At 43.0% G+C, this 23028-nt stretch overlaps 1 protein-coding gene across 1 annotated transcript in view; it reads right to left on the bottom strand.

Annotated features, from left to right (window-relative positions):
- insrb (insulin receptor b) overlaps nt 1–23028 on the bottom strand; it is an 80463-nt gene that overhangs the window by 16861 nt on the left and 40574 nt on the right. Inside the window, exons 3-6 of the mRNA XM_070832401.1 lie at nt 7696–7904; nt 7454–7587; nt 454–593; nt 77–221 (exon numbers count right to left, since the gene is read on the bottom strand). Of these exons, the coding sequence (XP_070688502.1) occupies nt 77–221; nt 454–593; nt 7454–7587; nt 7696–7904 (628 nt within the window). The remainder of the gene's footprint in view (nt 1–76; nt 222–453; nt 594–7453; nt 7588–7695; nt 7905–23028) is intronic.

Genomic DNA, 23028 nt, shown 5'->3' with positions numbered 1-23028 from the left:
ATTACAGTGTAGGATAAAGGTTTTATCTGTCTTATATACCTGGAGAGGAAAGGAGAGAAGAGGAAAGGAGACTCACTCTCCCTCTAGATGCTCCCCTCTAATGGTGCGTAGTTTGCGGAGGAAGGAGAGGGAGACCAGGGCGTAGGCTCTGCGAACAGTCAGGTAGCCTGTGATCTCCTCAAGCTGGCCCAAACTAGCCTCCAACTCAGCCGCAATGTTATCTACAAGGAAAATGACATTTCGTCACATGGATAGACAGCGAGATGATCACACGGTCAGACAAACACACACATTTGGATGTACGGCTGATAAACTGTATGGCTAGAAATCCTGACAAAGAGAGAAACACGGACAGAGAAACCTGAGCGACGAAGGGGGAAGGAGGCAGAAATAGTGTTATAACCGGAGCCTCTACAGGAGGCCCAGCGGGTGGTGAGGAGTAGTAGTACTCACTCCCTCCTCGAATCTTGATGATCATGTTGCCGTGGAGAACAGTGCAGCCTCTCAAAGCCTGGGTGGAAGTTACGGAGTCAATCGTCTTATTTCCCACACACAGTTTAGGACACAGGCCTGCACATGGCAAACAGGTCAACCTACACAGAGAGAGAGAGACACGAGCACAGATTAGACGCAGTAGACCAGATTGTGCCTCGCAAAAAAACCCCAAAAAACAACTTAATATGTCGTTTAATGCAGTATTTACTGGCTGATGTGGTGGGGAGAACCTTGCTGATACAGATCAATATAGAGGCGAGGACATTACAAGCATTTAATCAAAATGGGATTAATGTGCTTGATACACTCCAAGGCTTCAAAACGAAAACAATGAGGCTGAACCAATGAGCTTCCAATTGATGTCACAATTATTTCTAACACACCAAGCTAAGTGTCAGGACACTTAAAGAGGCCGTGGCATTATTGCAGAGCAACGCCTTAAGTGGAAGCAAACAACAACTTTGTTTATGAGAGAGGAGAACAAAAAATACCATGAGTGTTTCTGTGTGCTGGTATCAGAAATGGAATGAAACAGGATTGAATGGTATGAGGCAGGAACTCTCGCTGACGTACTGGCGCTGGCATGGGTTGGGACCGGGGATGATATGGCATTGTCAAACAACAAGGCTGAATCTGTTCAGTGGAATTTAACCGATACACATTTCTTCTACTTCCTGGAATCTATGATGATGTTTATATGCAGGCAGCTATCTGGCTTCATATTTGAGTTTGTGACGTGGTCATTCTTCTTATTACATCTTGTTTCTAATTTGGCATTCTGTTCTCGGCCTTTTACAGAGAGCATTTGTAATAAATATTCTTATTAAACACACATCATTCATAAGACAAAATCAAATATCAAATACTGATTTTCTAATAACCAAAGTCATAGCAAGATGTATGAAAAGTCTGCTTAAACAACCAACTTTACGGGAACAAAACTGCTTTAATATCAACAATAGTCCGTGTAAGGTTTCTAAAGCTGATCATCTCAAATGACAATTAAACAGACTTGCAATTCAATTAATGAGCTGAGTCGTTCAGAGGTGAATTTGTATAATTCTCTCAATTAATCTGATATGTCAAATAATGAATCCATAGGCTTTTAGGAGTGGAATTAGATTAGACAATCTCTCATCCACATCTGAGCTTTCACATCCTTTGCTTCAATTACTTCTGTCGTGCATATGACACACTCGCACAAATGCACACACAGAGCACAATCACAGACAACAAAAACAACATGACTGAAACACCAGCTGCAGTTCCCAACAGGCATTCCTCTGTTTCTCTCTCTCAAAGCTCTATGAGTGGCGTCCTCTCCCTGCAAACATGTGTTTGTGCACGTAATCACAAACACACACACACACACACACACACGGAGCAATGAGGCCTTGATAGTGCTGCCTTTCAGGAAATTCATTCACAAAAGGCAGGCCTTGTCTAGCGAGCAGCCGGGTACACACCACACAGAGAAAAGGGACCCGATGCTTCATTCACAAATGAGCACTTTTTTCTGAAGCCCTCTCAAAAGAACATAATCCCTATCTTTAATTCCACTTCAAGCCTTGACATCCCTAACCACACAGGTGTGCTTTAGACATGAGCAAAAATGCGTTTTTTCGGTCGATTGGCTGCTTCAACAATTTTTCTAAAAGAATATATCCAGAAATCAGAGGAGGGCAGGGGATGACACTGGCTCATTAGAATGGATTTTATAACAGCCTAATCAGGGTCTCAAAACTCAAAGTAGAGGAGACAATGACATCAAACGACAGCTTTAACAGGCACCTTTTTAAAGCAGCCCCTGTGCCTGCTGTACAGCTAACAAAGGATGCTGTTGTTCACTGTGGGGACCATGCAAGCTCTGCATGAACTGCCATTTGTAAGCTCACCCTGATTTAATTCTATGTTTATGCAACTCTTATTATAAACCCCCTCTCCAGGAAGCACACACACACGAATACACACAGTCTTACCCAATCATGCCCCTACTTTCCCCCTCAACAGCCAGACTTGAAATACTGAGTCCCAGGGGTGCTGTTTTGGTCTTTGTCTGGCTTTTCCTATCCACTCTGAGAGCGCCAAATGACCCATTACACACCTGGCTTGTCCTAGTTTCCATCTTATCAAGCTCTTAATAATTTAAATCGATCAGAGGCCAAATCTTTGTTTCCCCTCTATGACTTCTGAGTGAGTGGAAACACACCGGAATGATCCCTCCAAAACAACACTGAGAAGAAAAACTCAAGGATATTTTGTGTCTCCCTCTCTTTCTCCCACATGGAAAATCGTATATTCAGCTTCTCTAAAGTAACGCTCTAGTTGCAGCGTAGAAAGAGAGAATGTTTTGGGCCGTTGTACTAAAAAACACAGACACACAGGCAGACAGGCTGGGTCCAACGGCTGCTCTTAAAGGGACAGAGCTTATCTGTCCAGCTGAACTCTGTGACTCGGGCTAGAATCATCGAGAACAGAGGCTGCAGCTGACGCTTCGTTTTGATTTCGGGCCCAGGACTAGCAGAACCAGGCCAAGTGCACTCACACACACGTACATGCTGCTGTACTACTGTGCTGTTACAGCATCCAGGAAGGATGAGCGAACTCTTTTCAGTGTTATGTTAGTAACGGTCAAATGTCTAGAGAGCACAGCAACCTGCAGAGACAAGCAGAGACAGAGTGGTTCAAAAAACTCAGAAACATAACTGAGAGACAGTTTTGATCTTATTGTGACATCTGATTCCTCAAAAGTCATTGTGCACCATTAAACTTAACATACTAAATATCTAGACTAACATTACAGACACTCCAATTTACATAATACTACCGAAGGACGCCAAGGGGGGGTAGGATTTTACTAACCAACAGTTTATTGTAGCCACAAAAAAAACATGATGCAGACTGTTAGGCCTCTGGTTCCCTACTCTGGAACATCCCTACTCTGTGTCAATCCTCATTAGTAAGAGTGTGTGTGCGTGTGTGTGCGTGTGTGTGTCGTCTGCCTGACTGTCTGGGCGTGTGTGTGCGTCTGTCTGTCTGGGTGTAGCTTCTGCCAGGCTAAGTCACTGTGATGACGCTTGTTCTTGCTTTGACCAAACCATAGCAGCAAAACAGACACACAGAAGCCCTGATGTTGCCACTGTAACAGAATCCCAGTGAAAAAAGAAAAGTCTTGTTTATCACATAAAGTGTGCCCACATACATCTATACACAAGCACACACATAAACACGGTCACATGCGCACACATAAAGGATGCCATTCTGCCTTATGCCTCAGGGTGCATAACTGAGACTTAAAGCAATGTTCTTTTCTGTCTAAGCACCTGATAATCTCTGCAGGCTGGCAGCATGCAAGGGAAAGTCAATCTCTCCTCTTTCACACAAACACACACATACAAGACACATTTGGAGAGAGTCATGTCGGGTTGAAGTGTCCTTACCATTTCCGCTGGGTGTGCTAATGCTCTGTGTACATGAATGCATGTTGTTTACCTGATAAATATATCTATATATGCATATACGCCTCTCTCTATCTGAACACAGTGGACATTTCCCCCAGCCTGCACCTGGAAAAAGTAACCTGACCAAACACTTTACTGGGAACAAGCTAATGTAGTCACAAACACGTTCTGCACACAGAACGCATGTACATGCGCGCAAATACACATACAAAAATCTGTCCATGCACGTACACAGGTATACCAGAAACACACAAACACCATCAATCATCAAGCCACCTGTGGCTTCGAGTGATGCGGACATCCCCAGCACACAACCCGATCTTATTAGAAGATATTCAGAGAAATACACCTCTCTGTGCCCCCCCTATCTGTCTGTCTTCCTTACCCACACCCTATCACTGTCTTAACACCAACAAAAAGTCGCCTCAGAGTCAGTAAAGTCTTGTGTCATACCTTAAATACAAAAAAACTACTACTTTTTGACACATAGCATGGCATATGTAGGCCTGTCGCGATAATCAATAAATCAATTAATTGCACGATGATTAAAAATGAGCTCGATAAGTTTGCCGGGCTCGATAATTTTTCATTTACCAAAGATACTGGATAATGAGTTAACTTCGCTGCATCCGTCTCGACTGACTCCTCTCGGCTCCTTAGCGTAATGAGGAGTGAACCCTCCTGTCAGTCACACTGTCTCTGTGTGGGGAGGCGGGGCACCTGGTGCACCACAGAGTACAGTATGAGAGCCCCGTGAGGAGTAGAGGCAGAGATTTGGAGGAATAAATAACAATGGAATTGGCCTCTAAACCGAAAGCAACACCTGACGTGTGGGAACACTTTGGATTTAAGCCAAGTGACCGCGGTGAAATACAAAACATAAATGAGCCGGTATGTCGCATTTGTTTTAAAACAGTTCATGCTAAACGCGGCAACACAACAAACATGCACCTTCACCTCAAACACAAACACCTGTTGCAGTTTTCCCAACTGGGAAAAAAAACGTCTACGAAAGAGGCAGAGGGGCCGTCAATGTCTTCCCGACAGTCCACCATCACTGGGGCGTTCATGAAGCAAACCAAATATAACCGTGACAGTGCCAAATGGTGCGCACTCACACACGGTGTAGTTCGCTACATCGCCAAAGAGATGCAGCCCTTTAACACCGTCGAAAAGCCGGCATTTTGACAAATGTTACAAACATTTGACCCGCAGTACGAATTGCCAGGGAAAGCATACGTGTCACAAATGGCAATTCCACAACTGTACAACAACATGAAAGACGACATACTGAAGGAGATCACAGACATCCCATTTTACTCAAGCTCAAACATGACCCCCTATATGAGCTTGACCATACCATACCATTGACCATCGGTTGTGAGTGGTTTTTATTCAAGTGCATTTTTTGTTAACAGAGACTGACAGTCCATTTTATTTATTGTTTTTGGTTGTTTTGATTATTTATTTTGGATATTTACAATGTCTTTTTTTCATAATATAATTCCAATTTTAAATATTCTTAAGAAATAAAAGTTTATTCATCTTTAAAAGGGTGTACTTGCATTATTATACCATTATTATTATATTAGTTGAAAAATGGTATCAAAACGGCAATATTATCGTTTATCGCAATAATTTCTGGGACAATTTATCGTCCAGCAAAATTTGTTATCTTGACAGGCCTAGGCATATGATAATGTTTTTAAGTTAACTGTCAGCTTCCTCTATAGCTGTTTTGTCAGATTTGTCAGAATTACATCCATCGTGGTTCAATTGGAAAATGTTTTATCCTCATCACCCAAACCTATGTATGTATTTTGAAAGCATGCAAACAGAAGCGGCTTCAGAACAAATACTTGGCCGCAAAACAAATGCGTGTCCAACTCATTTAGCAACAGTTCCTGACGCTAAAAGGGGAAGCCAGTGATGTTCCTCTACCCCTGTTTACTACAAGTAGGAACGCTAAATAAGGTCGTGCCCTTGCTTGTTGCACATGCAGACAAAGCTGTGTGCTAAACAGGACCAGGTGAGGTCCACACTGTTTTTTTTGAGCATGCTTTTACTTATAAGGCTGACCCTTGGCTGACACTTTTATCAGTGGCAATTTACAATAAGATAAGAGGTTCACTGTGCTTAAGGACAAGTGTCTTTTACAGGGATTTGGACCTTTGATCTCTAACCTGTGTGACACACTCTAACACGCTGAGCTATACTGCTACTACAGAGGGCCAAAGCATCCTACACACACACTCTTGTTACCATAACTGGGTTTAAACACATCCACCAAATTGTCACTATCAACCAACAATTCTCATTGTTAATTTGTTATTACTTCCCATGAAATAATCTCATGTGGATCACTCAACCAGACTCAGTCAACAGGTCCCTGACAAACTGTAAAGCCGAGCCTATAATAATAAGAATAATCCTTTCAATAGGAAAATCATTGACTATTGGGTGTGTAAAGACCCAGGCACATTATTTCACTCCAGTGCACCCTTGTATGCCGTTTCCAATATAATCACACTTCAGCATGATTAGAAATGTTGCTCTGTGCTGATAAAAAATGCTTTTTGTGAATAAGTAAATGAGTAAATTATGTTTTATACATTTAATCTGTATTTGAAAATGTTTACAAAACTTTTCTAAACTGCTGTGGACAACTATTTGTTCTTTTATGTCAGTTTGGTGAGGCTTTGACTGGATGCAGCTGTGTAATCACTGAGAACAGAATGTGATGGAGGCTGTGGAAACAACAGGGACTCATTTACGGCAAATGAGATTAGAGGACTTATTTGCATGAGGAATTATATAGTCTCATGCCTATATGGCAAGCTTGTATTTAGGACTACTGAGTAACTTATCATACCAGTTTTATGTGACAGAGTTATCAAACTTTGGTTTATTCATGTGGTACGCTGCTTATTCTATGATTTATACGACTGACATTTCACTTACTTTTCACAATTAAAACAATTCTTTTTTACAACAAAGCTGAAATCATAAATGAGTAAAACATCCAAAATAACACACACCTTACAGTGGAATACTGAGAATAATCATATTTACTGCATGCAGTGTCACTGTTGAATTAACCATAAACATGCGTGTTTGCCTTGATGTCAGTTATAAAGCTGTTCAAACAGAGAAACGAGTAATGTTTTGCCTTTATCTCTGCTCCATTACAACATCTCAGCATCATGCGTCCTCAGCAGCACAGCTGCGTCTTCACAAAGGAGAGGACACTTTCCATAGTGGAAAACTACTTCTGACTTTATGTTTGATCAACTTCCAAACACCATCATCTCTTGTGTACAAATGTTATTGAGTGTATTGAGTGACCACAACCCACTTGTTATGCTGCAGTCACAGACGGATAATTTGTTGTGGGTGACCGTCACATCTCGATCATGTAATGATGGCCACCATCAATAACACAGCAGTGTTTATAGTGGTATTGAAGGTGTGTGTGTGTGTGTGTGAGCTAGACGTACGTGGTGGAGTTGATAGCGGTGTAACCAGAAGGACACTCTGGAATACAGGCCCCGTTGTGGATGACATATTCGTGGCAGCCCAATTCCCGGTCCAGGTTCAACTTCTTAGTCTGCTTACACTGGTTGTGGAGCTCCTGATTTTAGAAACAAGGAAAACACAAAGGTTATACCAGTGTATGAGTTTACTGTGTCTATGTTTGTGCTAAGTATTACATGAATTAACCTCAAGAAAACCAACCAACCTGGCAGAAGGAGAAGCTGATGCAGCGCCAGCCCCTGAAGACGTAGTATCCAGGAGGACACTTCTCCACACAGGAATTCCCATGCTGGAGGTTCCTGCAGGCCACACAGCTACTTGCATTACCTGGCTCAGAACAGCCACCTAGGCACTGGTCATGGCAGCACTGGCCCTGGAGGCTACACGCACCATGCTTACAGTTGTCCAAGCACACTAAAAAAAGACAGGAAAGGAGAAAAAAAAAGGTAATTAATATCGAGTTTGAGACAAGTGTTTTATTTTGGCCCCGCTAGTGTCAGCACGGTTTGTAACAACTCCTGATTTAGATGACATCTGGAGACAAGTGAGAGAGCAGTGGGACTTATAAGTTCACAAAAACGTACAAATACCCTGCAGATGCAAAACAAAACAAAAACAAAATACCAAGTATAAACAGCACAGGGCTACATGTAGGCAAAGATATTTCATTCTGTCTCCATCTAGCTTTTAACGGCTCACAAAACATTTAAACAAGAGGGGGCGGAGAGAGCAAAACCCTGTGGTTAAAATGGCCACCGGTGGTGGTGGTTTGCGCTGATCTGAGAGCAGCGAAGGAAGGGAGTCACATGCATGTTTGGTGTGTAAGTACACACACATGAACATAGCTGCACGAACCATAAACAGGTGTTCTGAGCTAAGCCTTGTGGTTGCTTGTTGCCTTTTTAGTGTGTGGTAGCTGTGGTTGCTGAAAGACAAAATAGGAGGATGTATGTATCGCCATCAAAAGGAAAACAAAACTGCTGAAAACTGAAAAACTTTTGACCCTCACAAAAAGTTCAATATCAAAAACAACAAAGTAAGAGCCAATCTAGCCAAAGGTAAATCATTGGTAAAGCAATGTTGTATCAACAAGTTGAATATAGGCTACAACTGCATGAGTGTATGTCTGTGGTTATGCTATACTAAATATTGCTGCTGACCCAAGAGGTTGGCTCAACATTTCAACTTAATTAGCACAAAAGCACATAATTAGACAAACACTAATTAGCATCCAAGAACACAGTCACGCTACAGTTGTAATTTGTATGCAAACATGCAATTGGACAACCACCGATTGCCCACCTAGCACCCACCAGGGAGTGACTGTCCACAATTCCCACCTGATGGCCAAAAGTGGCAGTCTTCAGTGCCATGGTAAGAACCTTAATTGCCAATAGGCTGGACATTATGTCATTAGCTCATGTCAGGTTTCATTTGACCTATTGAGAAATAGCATTTGGTGAAAGCGCCTGAGTGTCAATTGTGATTGGATTAGCAGTCAGGTTTGACCTGTGCTTTGTAATGATCCAATAAAGTAGCTGTTATTGCCTTGTCTGAGGGTAAGTGAAGACTCACCTTATACCAGGCACTGACCTTTTTACCAACTGCACATACGGAGTGGGTGCAAACATAGGAAATCATCATAAATTTATTTTAGTCTAACATCCACATCTGCAGGTAAAGATTATCAGCCAGAAAGTGAAATATTGACAGGTAAAATAAGTTTCTAGTGACGGCAAGACTCAATTTAGTGCAGCAGCAATTGGTGAACAGGCTAAAATCACAAACGCATACAAAACACATTGCGTTCCAAACATCTAATCAGTCCATTTACTTCGTAATCCTCTACAGATAATAGAAAAAATATCTAGGCCATATCTGACCTCCGACTGGGTTTCCTGTCCATGACCCTATGTGTTAATCATCGTCTCTCACCATGTTTCTCACTTTACTGTCAGCTTTGATATCATGTGCTAAGTGAACCAAAAAGCATCAGGGCAAGAAGCAGATCTAGGTCAAATAACAAGCTACAAACATTCATAAAGATTATTGGACCCCGCTTCCGGTCCCTTAGAGGTGGAAATTTACAAGCATCAAAGAGATTCAGCAAAATTCTGCTTTAGAAAGTATTTTGATTAACGCCAATGATATTCCAGTTATCTTAATTATAAATAAAAAAATTAAATCTGAAATATGAACCACTGTTGTGGCTGGAAGAAAGAATGTTCAGAGCTGTGCATCATACTGTTAGCTTAAAAGTGTGATGGGGGCACTGTATGCCAGCATTCGTGGGATGCCACCTCTGTGAGGACATCACATGAGCTCTCACTGCCAAGGATACAGCTAGGACCCCCCCCCACACACACACACACACACACACACACACACACACACACACACACACACAGGAGGGCTGCCCAATGTGCTGCCTGAGTAAAAGCAGAGAGGACAGACGGGGTTGTGGAAGGGGGAGAGGAGGAGTGGGATAATGAGGTTAAAGAAAAGAACAATGGCGAAAGGGACAGGAGGTCAAAACCGCGTGGAGGGAGAATGACTAATGTAGAAAAAAAAAACATCATCTCCGACCTTCTGGGGTGGTTCATACAAGGGTCGCTCCACTACGTTTTCTTTACTATGAGCTAGTAAACCCACCACTGCACACAGTCGTCTCTGACCCAGAGAGAAAAATGCATAGCTCTTCTCCAGCCCTCCCCCTCTCGTCTGTCTGCTGTGTGTGTACATGCTGTGACCACGGCATCACATAACAGAGGAGGGAGGGCTGAGACAGCTCGCACATCCAGTTCCAGTCGGATGGATCCATGCCGGAGTGCCACTCCAGCCCCAGATCCACCCTCAGCTTCAGCCAATGTGTTTGCTGACTGGGGGAGGCAGCCATTCAATGGCCTCTTCCATGTCAGGGAGGAGAGACGCCCAGGGTTAACCCTGGCCTTGCTGGGGCAGACAGGGGGCAGACGCAGCCAAGTAGTCGGCATGCCAGGGAAGATGAATTCACTGTTGCTGCTTTGAGTGAATTAGATCGAGCTTAACACTGGAGATAGGTGGAGCTGGTACATCAGCTTTAGAAATGTGCAATGAATCAATAAATGGTATTTTATTTTATCTTTCATTTATTTTCTTAATTAATCTGTGGTATATTTACCCTTACCCCGTCCTGTTTCTATCTGATCCCAGCACAGCGGGCTCAGCAGGGAGTACTACAGTGGCATAATACCACTACCGCAGCAGCATTATTCCCCATTCTGCTCACGCTAGCGATGGGCTACACAGGTTAGCTGCTATGCCAAACATGCTCCACTCAGCTCACTCATTCATTCATCCCCTCCTCCTCCTACTCCACTGTCCTCCTCTCTATCCCTCCTATCCACCACAGCCTCACCCTGCCCTGCACCACTATCTATCTCTCTATCTGCCTGCCTGCCTGCCTGCCTGCCTTTCTAGGCCACTCAGCCCCTCCCACTTTCATTCATACAACGCCTTGTTTTGTTTTCATGCGGGCTGGATGGGGGGATGGAGGGAAGAGAGCATGGATGGAGGGATGATTTCACTCGTGCTTCAACAACAAGAGGAGGAGGAGGAGGAGCAGGCAGCAGCATCCTGGAGAGCTTATCTCTCATTAAGCTACACACACACACACACACACACACACACACACACATACATAAACAGCACTGTGTCATTCAATAATTTGCTTGCCGCCCCCCCTCCACACACATACTCTCAGTTCCAGTAAGGGTTTTAAATGCAAAGCCTGATCAAAGGTGTGTTGTGTTTACCTTTCATTTGGCCATGGCAGTAAAGAGCCCTGGCTGCTCAGTCCCCAGGGAAGGAACACAGGAGAAGCTGGGCAGCCAATAGCGTGCAGCCACACACGGCAACACTTCCTGCTCTTAACACATAAAACCTCCCCTTTAATTGGCAGTGTTGTCTATAGGCGAAGTGCTGGGAACAATAACAAACACGTTTTTACCCCAGAGCCATTTACTCAGGAGAACACACACACACACACACACACACACACACACACACACACACACACACACACACACACACACACACACACACACACACCACACACACACCACACACACACACACACACACACACACACACACACACACACACACACACACACACACACACACACACAGCTGCTGGATTCACATTTACTATATTTGGCCACGGTGGGAGTCCTAAGCTTCAAAAGCTTTGCTATAAATGCTTTGAGTGATCTGATGTAAGACATTCGCCCTGAGAGTAGAGGAGAGAGACGGGGGGAGGGGAAAACAGTGTAAACAAAAACACACTGATTGCTGGGAGGGAGAGAGTGATACTGTCATCAGAAGCATCAACATACATGCACGCAAGCACACATATGCAGAAACACACGTGTGTTTCATAACAGAAACACACGCTATGTGGTAAAGGTCTGTTTGTGTTCACTGTGTGGCCAAAAGGAGAGTAAGAGAAGACAGAGAGAAGAGCGGGAGGGGAATAAAGTAAGATGATGAGAAGGAGGGAGGACGTAAAAGGCGATGGGGTGGAGGAAACACACATGTACACACACCTATAAAACCAGGCTAATAATCATCACGGGAGGTCAGAAAACCTATAAGATTAACTTACATTGCCTATCACCCTCACCTGTTTTTAACTTGCACATATCAAAGATCAGATCAAAATAGCCGCTTTCCATTAGTATAACACTATAACATTGATTCCATAACTTGTTTAGTGGCTGAACTCAGAACTGCAGGTTATGTGCGATGTCCTCATAATACCTCAAAACACCATCAGCCTGTATTTAAAATCCAGCTAGAGTCAAATTGAAGAAATTGCGGTGGGATTGCTGGCTACTGAAAAGCGGACGCTGAGCTGCACTGCTGAACGGACAGCGAGGAGCTAAACTGCACTGCTTTAAATGCATGAGGCAGGAGTATGATGAGAAAACAGCATTGCTTGATGAACATATGGGAGTTAAACTGCATTTAAGGAGCATTTAAGCTAAGGGAACATGAGTTGAAATGGGAGTTGAGTTGAAACAGTAGGAAAGGGATAAAGAGGGACAAAACATAGTGTGGTTTGGTGTGTTAACAGTGGGATGAATCCTTTTTATTGCTCCACTGTGAATGTGATCAACCTCAGTAGTAAATCTGTAAAGTTCCCAAATTTTAGTGTTGTCGTTGCATCTCCATTTAATATTTGATAATATACCTTTCACTTCTTTAAATGGGAGTGAACAATTCTTGTCAGTATAATACGGTGCAAACTGGCAACAGTTCAACAGTATGATTATGATTTTGTCATTTTTTACACTACAATTTTGCATTGAACTACATGTGATAGGAACCCCTCTGAATATGTGCAAACCTTTTCCAGCTTGTATTAAAGGATGAAAGGAGGAGTTAACAGTCATACCCTTCCTTTGCAAAGGCCACTCCCTTTAAGGGTAGCTGACACTCGCCATTAATTAAGCAACTTTCCAAACATAGGAACTTGGGAAGGTCTCGATAGTTTACGTCTGTGCCTGCGAATAAATAGATTTCACTGTGATTAAACAGCTGTGTAGGGCGAGGGAAACTGATCTGATGAGTTGGCTACAAATGACCAAATCTGGGTAATATTTGTTTACATTATGTGTATGAATGTATATCTATGTGTGGCTGTGTGCATGTCAAACCAGACATCAGCCGATTACATTGTTCTGTCTACACTCTATTGATGTCGGCGTCAAACGTCCAGTCTGGCTCTAGAGCATCCCAATGCAAATGTGAATTTCATAAAAGGGAACTAGACTGTGCCGTGTGACGGAAGTTCTTAGGAATAACTGCCAATATGCGTTTCCTCAGAAGTGGTTTTGTGTGCCACTATTAATAAGTTAAGTAAATACAGAGCTAACAGTCAGGAATAACACACTGTAAGTGGAGTATCGCCACCTCTCCTCCCAGTCTATTGGCTCTATTTATATATTCCTGTGGAGCTGTCACCAAGACAATGAGGACCGTGACACTCTGTGGTGTCTCTTTACAGAGTGCCTATGACTCATACACTGAAGCCTGAATCCAAAACGGTAAATGTTTGGACAAGACATTTATGCATGTCCACAAGGTCTTATGCAGACGAGCTTTGTGCAGGGAGTCGTCTCAAGAAACACACACGTGCACACACTCATCACGCAGTAATGAGATTGTGTGGTTTACCGTGCCAAGATGTTTACTGCTCTGTTTCATGTCACTGTGTCACAATGGCTTTATCGACCATGTCGTATATTGCAGCAGGTAACGCACCGACAGACGACCGCCAATGTCAAACAGTCTGCTGTATGTCGACTACAATTTGAAAACAGTAACTTTGTTTTTGCAGAGCTTGGTTCAGGATCCATGTGATGGATGTGATATATGCGGCAATTTAACAAGAATGTTAAGAACAAATTCTTCTATAAAAGTAAGTGATATCCAGGGAGGGAAAAGGCAGAGCACCCTGACAGGAGATTTTCCATTGTTTCAAAGTATCTGTGTGTCCTATTGGCTAAAGGACCCTCACTAAATTGGGTTACTGATGGCTGGAACTATCTGAAAGAGAACAGAGATCTTCTCTTTCACACACAAACACACACAGTTCACGCAGCGGTCTCTATCTAGTGTACCTCCTTTTTAGTGCTACACTATATTTGGTTCACAAAATCACTGTGAAAACATGTTTGTGGACAAACAAAGAAATGGCAACAAGATGCAACTGGGATTCAATTATATTGTTGAGGAATACCAGTTTATTTAGACTATTTCTGTTGTATGTAGGCTTTATGATGTGTCACCAATTTCATAATTACTCATGATAATATCACAAAGCCCAGTTTTTTCTCACTCTGTCACACCCCTTCCACATATCTGCATACCTGCCTCGACATGTCTGGTTGTTCACTTACATAAACAGTAGCATTTCCATCTCCCCATATTAAAGAAAGGCGGCTTGTTCATGTTAGGAACAATGTTTTAGATTGTACAAAATGTAAAATGAAATATAATCTGTCTTCCTTGCTGCCAACAGTCGTTGAAATGACAAGACTTCAGCACGTAGTTAAACTACTTTTAAAAACAGGCCGATGCCACAAAAAGGTAAAAGTCCTCCATGAGTACCTGAATGGTTGTTAAAAGCAAAAGCTGTTAATAAACCTGCAGAGTCTTAAACTGCTCATGTTTGAATAAGCACACATGCTCTTTATCACCAGTGTGTTGCTTCACATTATGGAGTCACGCACATTCTCATTTAACTGCTGCTGCTTTTATGACTAAATAGCTTGATCAGATCAATTAGAGGGTTCTTGCTTTTCTCATAGGCGATTCAAGAGTAGTTGATGAGGGAGCAACTAGGGAGGCCAAACTTAGTGACTTTACTGTCGCATGATTCAAACCAGCAATACTGGGATCACAATCAACCTTCTTGGATTTGTAGCCTGCTGCTGCCCTGTTCAGTGAAACCTGTCCCAACAAGAGAAAAAAAAATCATTTTAAATGTAAGGTTAGCGCTTTGTCGACAGCTGCTCGAGCAATGAATGCTATGTCTCAAAGTAGGGTCAAAAGGCAAGCGTGGACTGATACACACACGTGAACACACGCAGACATGTAGACAAACAAAATGAAAGGGCTGAATCAGGCTTAATGAGCATGGTTTTGCTCCCTCCTTTGTCTGTCTGTTCATTGATTTCCTTGTCTGTGTCTTCCTGTATGCTGGCCAGCCCTGCTGGCCCATCTTGTTACCATGGAGATGAGTCCAGACATAGACTGTCTGCAGTAATTAGCCGCATGCTCCCAACAGGCATTTTCTTAGATTCCCCTCTAGTCATCATTTGTGTCTTGTCTTTTCATCGTAAAGCCACACTCCCTCCATCTCTCTGTCCCTTTAAGCTTTGCACTCCTCTGTCCTCTCCCTGACTCATTCCCCTCTGTTGTCTCCTGCTTTTCTCCTCTTGACCCTCCTCTGCCTCCTTTCCTTTCTCCCCCTATCTCGCCCAGCTGTGGTGTCTAGCCCCAGGTATACGTCTGCTCCTACAGAAAGCACACAGCAACTAGATTTCATTATAGACGCTCAGGATGGAGCTACAATCAATACGTCCCACTCACAGTCTTCCACAACATTCCCTTATTCTTTCCTCCTCCAACAGATCCGTCGTTACTGCCCTCCTCACTCACCCTTCCTCATTCCTCCATCAAATTCCCTCTTCTATTACATCCCTCTGTTCACTGCCACAAGTGTGCCCTCGAACACCCCCCCATCCTTTCTCTCTTCCCTCCACATCTTGTCATACTGCCACCAGCCGCAGCATTTGCTGCTGGCTGCACTTTTTCTGACATCTAGATACAAACATGAAATACACACACACACAAAGAAAGACAGGCAGGGACCACATACAGACACGCACACAAACACACGCATCTATGCAAACAGTGCTGCAGTCAACACAAATTCTCTCTCACACACAGAAAACCAAAAGAAGACAAAAACAGTTATAGACAATACCGAGATGAACATATAGTCTTTCTCCATCTGTAATACACAAATACAGAGGCACAAATACACACACAAACACACACACACAGCCGTGCAGAGACACAGAGAGGTCCAGCAATGTTTTGCTGACTGGACAGTTTGGTGACAGTGGGAAGGTGATGGAGAGAGGCAGCAGCTGAACATCCATCTAGAGAGCAAGACACCTGCATCACAGGCCTCATGATTTTCCTTCACATCACCACCAGCGAGAATCACTCACTCACACACACACACACACACACACACACACACCAAAAGAGAGCAGGTAGGAGTCTCTTAATTAAAAAAAACACCCTTTAGCTATTCCACAAAAGGCCAGTACCATTCACAGGCTGCTGTCAGATCCAGTGGTCAATGTTTCTGGTCTGTTCATGGAACCTGTGATTTGTTGAGGAGCCAGTTGGATCCTTTAAGACACACGTACATCAAACAATGTGGAGTAGATCGGGAGCCAATCAGTGTCGACCATTCCAGTCGCGTTCCAGGCCAACTCAAATGGTGTCTGATTGGGAATTAGCATTGCTGCTCATGCTTGCTAGTTCACTGTCTTGCATTTTGACCAACGGATACCTCCGGTGTCCCTTACAGTCAAACTGGAACCAGCAAACACACTGGACAATGCCTATCTACTTTACAATAGAGAATCATCTCTGAATACTGTTCAGACTTACTCAATCATTCATTCATCCAGACTCTCTCCTTCACCGGACGGCCAAAGCCGTTGGCCAGAGCGAAAATAATTGAACCAAAATGATCTGGCTACTCAAACCCATCTTGCAGTTCCAACTTCTGCCATGTCACAGAGGATATTAAATGCTGGAAATTAAATATCACTTAATACTATTTTCTATGTCTGTAGCATTCCAGCTCTATACACACCAAAAACACACACGCAGCCACAAAGGAGCTGCGGACAGTGATTTGACATCTTTAACTGAGCGCTCCTAAGTGCAGTTTTATGGATTGTAGTCGTGCTTAGATAAATAACCCTTCATCTGGGTAATTTAATCAGTGGCGCTGAGTGGCGGTTCAGTCATGACTAAGGTGTTTTTAAGCCTTCCCTTTCTACCTCAATGGCCCATTATCTCCTCATATTAGCCACAGAAAGAGAGAGCGAGAGAAAGGCAGAGAGAGAACTCAAATTGCTCTCTCTCTCTCTTTCTCTGTGTCCTCAGTTGGCACTGAGAAAATGTTTATCAAAGGGCTGATTGTCATAGATTCCTTCTCTTTCCTTTCCTTACATCTTTCTCTCTTTCCTCTCCTCCTACCTCTACCTCTGGTTCTCCCCCCTTCCCTGGCTTTCTTGTGTTTCAGGGGCTTTGAGTTCAGCTAGCCCTTACGACTGGGACAAGGACTTGCCACACATTTTTAATGCCAGAGTGGCGCTAAACTTTGTACTATTTTGGATTGCATCAATGACTAGACTAGAAAAACAACTTAGTGACAGTCCACTTTTGTTTCAGTGAACGTTTTTGTTCCGTATGATTAAACTGTAAATTGAGTATATTTAGGTTTCAACTGTTCATTTGAGAAATTAAGCTATTTTGACATTATCACCTTGGATCTGGGACACTGACGGGCATTTTTCACCATTTTTGGACGTTTTATAGACAAAATATCAGTCAAGGAACACAATCAGCAGATTAATCAATAATGAAAATAATTATAAATCGCAGCACTAGTTGGAATACCATTTTGTTTACTGGGTTACACTTTGTGTAAACAAAACTACCACATAGATAAAAGAGAAGCTAACAATACAGATGCATGGGGACAGATAAAGATGTACCAAACAGCCATACGGGCAAATGTGAGGACAAACATGCATGCACAGATAAAGAAAGTCTTGTAAACACAAACAGGTTCTCTCAAAGCAGGGGAAACAAGGAGATGAACCCACACAAACAGAGGCACAGGCTCAAGGAAACTTAACCCTCTTGCACGCGCGCACACGCACATACCACGCACACACAACACACACACCACACACAACACACACACCACGCACACACCACGCACACACCACGCACACACCACGCACACACCACACACAAGCTACATGCTCCTGTGCTCCTTCAGACTGGCCAGCTGCACTGAGCAGTAGGCACAGTGTGGGGGCCAGGGAGGGATGGCTGCAGTGCAGATGCTAGCTGCCCTATTTCATATTCACAGTGTAGCACTAAGCGGAGCTACGGAACACAGGCAGGCACACACAAATACACACGCATACATTGATGCACACAGAGCAGAGCAACTGATGGTAAGACAGAAAAAAAAACACAATACCTAGCAATGCAGTGTTCCTACAGATGTCAATTTTGAAGTTTCAGAGCAGATGGTGAAGCACATGTAAGGATATTATTAGTAGAACTCAGACTAATCAATCAAATTTCTGTAAAGAGAGAAAATAAAACAGGTGCCAAAAATCAAATTAAATCACAGGGATATCTAATGTGAAGCCTCCAACTTACTATTGTTCTGTGTCACCGAGTTAAGAACAAAAGGTTTTCCAAAATGTAGCCAGATGTCATTTTAAGTGCCCTCACTGCTCTTTGTATCAGACAAATCAGAGCACTCCCATCCCGCCTGTCTCCTCCCTCCATTCATATCCAATAAGGCCTCAGGAAGGTAATTTATTGTGGGAGGAAGGAGGGAAACTCTCCATCATCACTAGGAGAAACAGGCTTGTCACAAGGGGTCACGTACATGCGTCCCCTCATCTTATGTGCAAAACGCGCCAAAACAGAGAGAACTACACAGGTCACATGTTGGAGACACGTGAAGTTCCAGTGACAATACAAGCAGCCCTCCCTTCCTGCCCCTCGACCCCTGAACCCAAGAAACAAAACAAAACAAAATTACAGGTGGAAGCACTGATTATTATCTACTTGAATCATGTAACACATATATGGATGTTTTAAGCATTGGATCTTTTTAAATAGTGTGATAAATTGAGACACTGCTAAATACACAAATCTGGTAGAAACCTTTTGCATGTTACAAGGCTAAATATCAGGTAACCAATGTCCCTGAGGAGCTGAAAACACCTCAGACATTGACAAGAATGGCCACGTTGTCTACGACATTGGCATGACTTTCAAGGGCAAGTGGTCATAAAATGCACTCAATCTAAAACATGGTAGTCGCCCACAAAAACAGAGTGATGGAAATATGGTTTATCAATTCACAGTCATCCCTCATAACCTCACTTCAAGCTGTCGAAGCCTCAGTTTGACCTCACTGAGAGCCATCTTTCCAACAGCAGAGCGAGTGGCCAAGGAAAACAGCTGAGAAGACCGGCCAGGGGTCTCCTGTGCAGGGACTGATTATGGAGAGCGTTAGTCATAAGCAAAACAGTGTACACTCAGATTCAGGCTCAAATGCGCCAAAGGAATTTGGGGGAAATTGGGAGATTTCTTGCTTCTGTTTGCTCTGCATTTTTGGCCATGCATCTATCTGATCACATCCCCTGTTCCTTTTATTCTGGACTTGAAATGTGGGAGAACCGAGGACTGGAAGTGACACTGGGATCCGTCGGTTACAAGGAGAAAAGGTCTACAACTCTATCGATCAAAGAAATACACACAGGATGACTTTCAGTGGAAAACAAACGTAATTGTATTACATGTTTTCAGTTTTTAGAATTCTATCAAACTTTTCCTGAGATATCACATTCATGAGAATGGGATGGACATGAGGTCATAATGACCTTTGACCACTAAAATCTACTCAATAAGTAAATAATAAATTATTTAGGCTTCACAGCAAACACAGTATGGTACGGATAGCTCAGGAGCTGCAGACGAAAGCTGCAGACAGGCGTGCACGTGGATCAAATCTAACCCAAACCCATTTGACAGGAGCTGACATGATTCAATCAATGATCACCTCACATCAACAACAGGAGGTATTTCCGGCAACCAGGTGTGCCTGAAGGGTTGAAAAATAAGGGGAAACAACCTAATTAAGGTGATAAACAGGCCAAAATTGCGATTGTGATCCAGTAAGCCATTTTTTTAAAGTTAGGTTAATAATCATTAGTGTGTTTTTAAATATTCAAAAATGTATATGATCTTTTAGCTATTCAATTGTTAAAAACGGCCTTACGATGCCTTTTTTGATTTAAAGATTTGTAGTGTTGCCTTGTGTTGTAGCTATGGTAGCAAGGCTTGACTAAACCCAAAGAGGTCTACATGTACTGCTCCTCTTCGACACTGAAGTCACCTCTTGCTCTTGCTGCCGTTTTCACTCTGGTTTTGCCAGCATTAAAGCTTGTACTTTTTTTTACATGCCGTTTTCTTCATCTACTCTCACTCGCATATGTCATGTGGAGCACAGGGCATCGCATTGTCGGTTCGAATTAATCATTCAGCCCAATTGGCTAATTTAACGTCCTATCACAACTGAATGGGAAGTGAGATTTCCCAAACTCTAAAAAAAATAAATCCCATATAATAGAACAAATAAAACATAGACTTCCCCGTCTAGTTTATTCAGAAAGAGTATGCATACCATACAGTTTCCATTTCCATCTCTGCTTCTTATTTGACAGGATTGATATGTCTGCTAGTTAGGATGACAGCTCACTGTCTGCCTGCCAGTCCACCCCTCAAACATGCCCCTGTTGTAATGCTAATGCAGCGTGCCCCGCTGTAAAACCTCCCCTAATTAAAATCTTAGTTCCAATAACTGCCAGACTAAAAAGATTTGCCATAAGCACACACTATTAACTGTCGAGCCGAGAATGAATGGAGATTATATGCGTGTCCCTGTGTGTGCATTCACACGCCGATGACAAGCATTATATATGGGATGCTTGGACTATAGCAAATCACAAAAAACAACAGCAATCTAGCACACATGCAGACTCGGATTTTACGCCTCTATGTAGCAGCGTCTATGGCAAGCTGGATGGGCCATGAGCAGATGCTTCCAGCATCCCGGCTACATACTGTTCCCACGACATGCCTACAAAACAGAGCGTGATGCACAAATGAATGCATCGATACAGACGCACAAGTGAGGTGATAGGTGGATGGAGGAAGGGGCCAGACAGGAGGGTGAAGCTCAAGGCGAGGAAAGGGCAGAAAGGGAGAAGCAGAGAGATCCTTGACGCAGGGGACGATAAAAATGAAGGAAAGAGAGATGGCGTGGGGTGCAGGCACGTGGCCACTACGGGTGAAACAATCAGTAAAATAACACGACCAAGCAGCGTGGATTCAACGGTCTAGGGTGAAGAGCTCTCCCTTTCTGTCCTACTATCCCTCACTCACTCAGTCGAGTCTGATCGCTTTGACAAACACCCCTCCCCCAGGCTTGTTTTTCTCTCCTGGTACAGGAATTCACGGGGCGTCTCCTCAAAAACAAGATTAAACGGTGGACACATCAGTTACCTAAGGAGGGCCATTAGGGATGGGAGGTACAACACAGATACAAATCATATTTTTAAAATGGTTCTATCACTACATAAATAACATTCTTTAATGGTATATTTTAAGCATCCATTATAACAGCTGCTTGGAAATACAAAATGTAATTTCATCAATAAGCATATTTACTTGTATTTTCACTGAAAAACTGTGAAACACAATCTTCTCACCCTATTCATGTTTGATTGTTTTCCAGGCTCGATTTTCTGATCAGCGCATGAATGACCACATGAGCAAATCTCTTCTAGTCAATCTGTGCTCTCTCATCTGTCTAACATACAATACACACAAAAATTACTCAGACAGAAATAAAATCAGGCAAGAAAATTCCTTCATTGGCTCTTTCATGATAAAACAGTATACCGGCATTTTGATACCAAATATCCAATTTACAGACGACACTGCATGAATTTAAAGGACTTGCTGTTAGAGCTTACAGAGAATATGATAAAAACTTTGTAGGTTTAACTTGATGTTAGTGCCAACCTCAGTTTCTCACCTCTGTCTTTCACTGCATGTTTCTGTCTGCAAAGTGTGAGACAGTGAGTAAGAAAGAGGAGCTGCTTTTTCACTGTAAGGCCCAGAGGAGAAGAAAGAGAGAGAAAGAGAGCCTCTGCACATGCAAAGCATTTCATTTTATCGTGCCTTGGATTTCACACGAGAAGCAAAAGCAACTAAGGTTGTTTTCAAACGCTGTCCTGGAAAAGTCAAGTCCTGGTGAGATGGAGCCAACGTGCAGGTGCATCTGGCTCGACACCATCCAGAAATAAATGTGGTGGAAAAGCAAAAGATGCACTTGAATGGTCTGTTCTGATCATTAAGAAACATGATTTAATTCTGCAGCTCTGCTCAGAACATGTTTCGCTCTTAGAAAACAAACAACAGTGCACATAATGTACAAACTATTTCCAAGAATTCAAATGTATCAGAAATACAAACCACAAAATCTCTTCCGTTGGGACATAATGACACGGTGCCGTCTGCTTTACTGAGCACTGACATACAACAAAGAGTTGTCCTCTAGGTCTCCAGTGCCGTTGGGTGTTTTGTAGCAACTTGATCCTCTATCCTGATGCGTACAGTCCAAATGTGATAATAACATAAAAAGCAAATAAAACTGATTTCGCAACTAGTTTGGAAATGCCAGAGCTGGTGCTTGATATCCACTTGCTCACATTACATCTGAGGATGAGGCGCTGTTTTATTCTGAAAACATTCACGGGCTATTACGGCTGAAGCTTTGGCATAATGTGGACATTTGAGGCAGAAAGTAGAGAAGAACAGGATCCTCAGCCAGCCTCAGCTACATGCCAGGCTCAGGCACACGGCGTCCCTTTAGGGCCGCGACTGAAAAACAAACCCTGGCAGAAGGATTTAAACAGCGGGGTGACTGCTGGAGGAGAAGGGCCAACCACAAAAGAATACCTGTCTGTAGCATGTGGTCATGTGTGTATGCATGTATGCACATACATAATACATGTACACCAGGGTATAGGACAAAGGAATAAGGAACACAACACATACATTAGGAAGGGGAAAAGAGC

Source organism: Pempheris klunzingeri, chromosome 6, assembly GCF_042242105.1.
Source record: "Pempheris klunzingeri isolate RE-2024b chromosome 6, fPemKlu1.hap1, whole genome shotgun sequence".
Classification (NCBI taxonomy): Eukaryota; Metazoa; Chordata; class Actinopteri; order Acropomatiformes; family Pempheridae; genus Pempheris; species Pempheris klunzingeri.
Note: the sequence above shows the minus strand (reverse complement) of the source record. Positions and strands in the feature narration are given on the sequence as shown.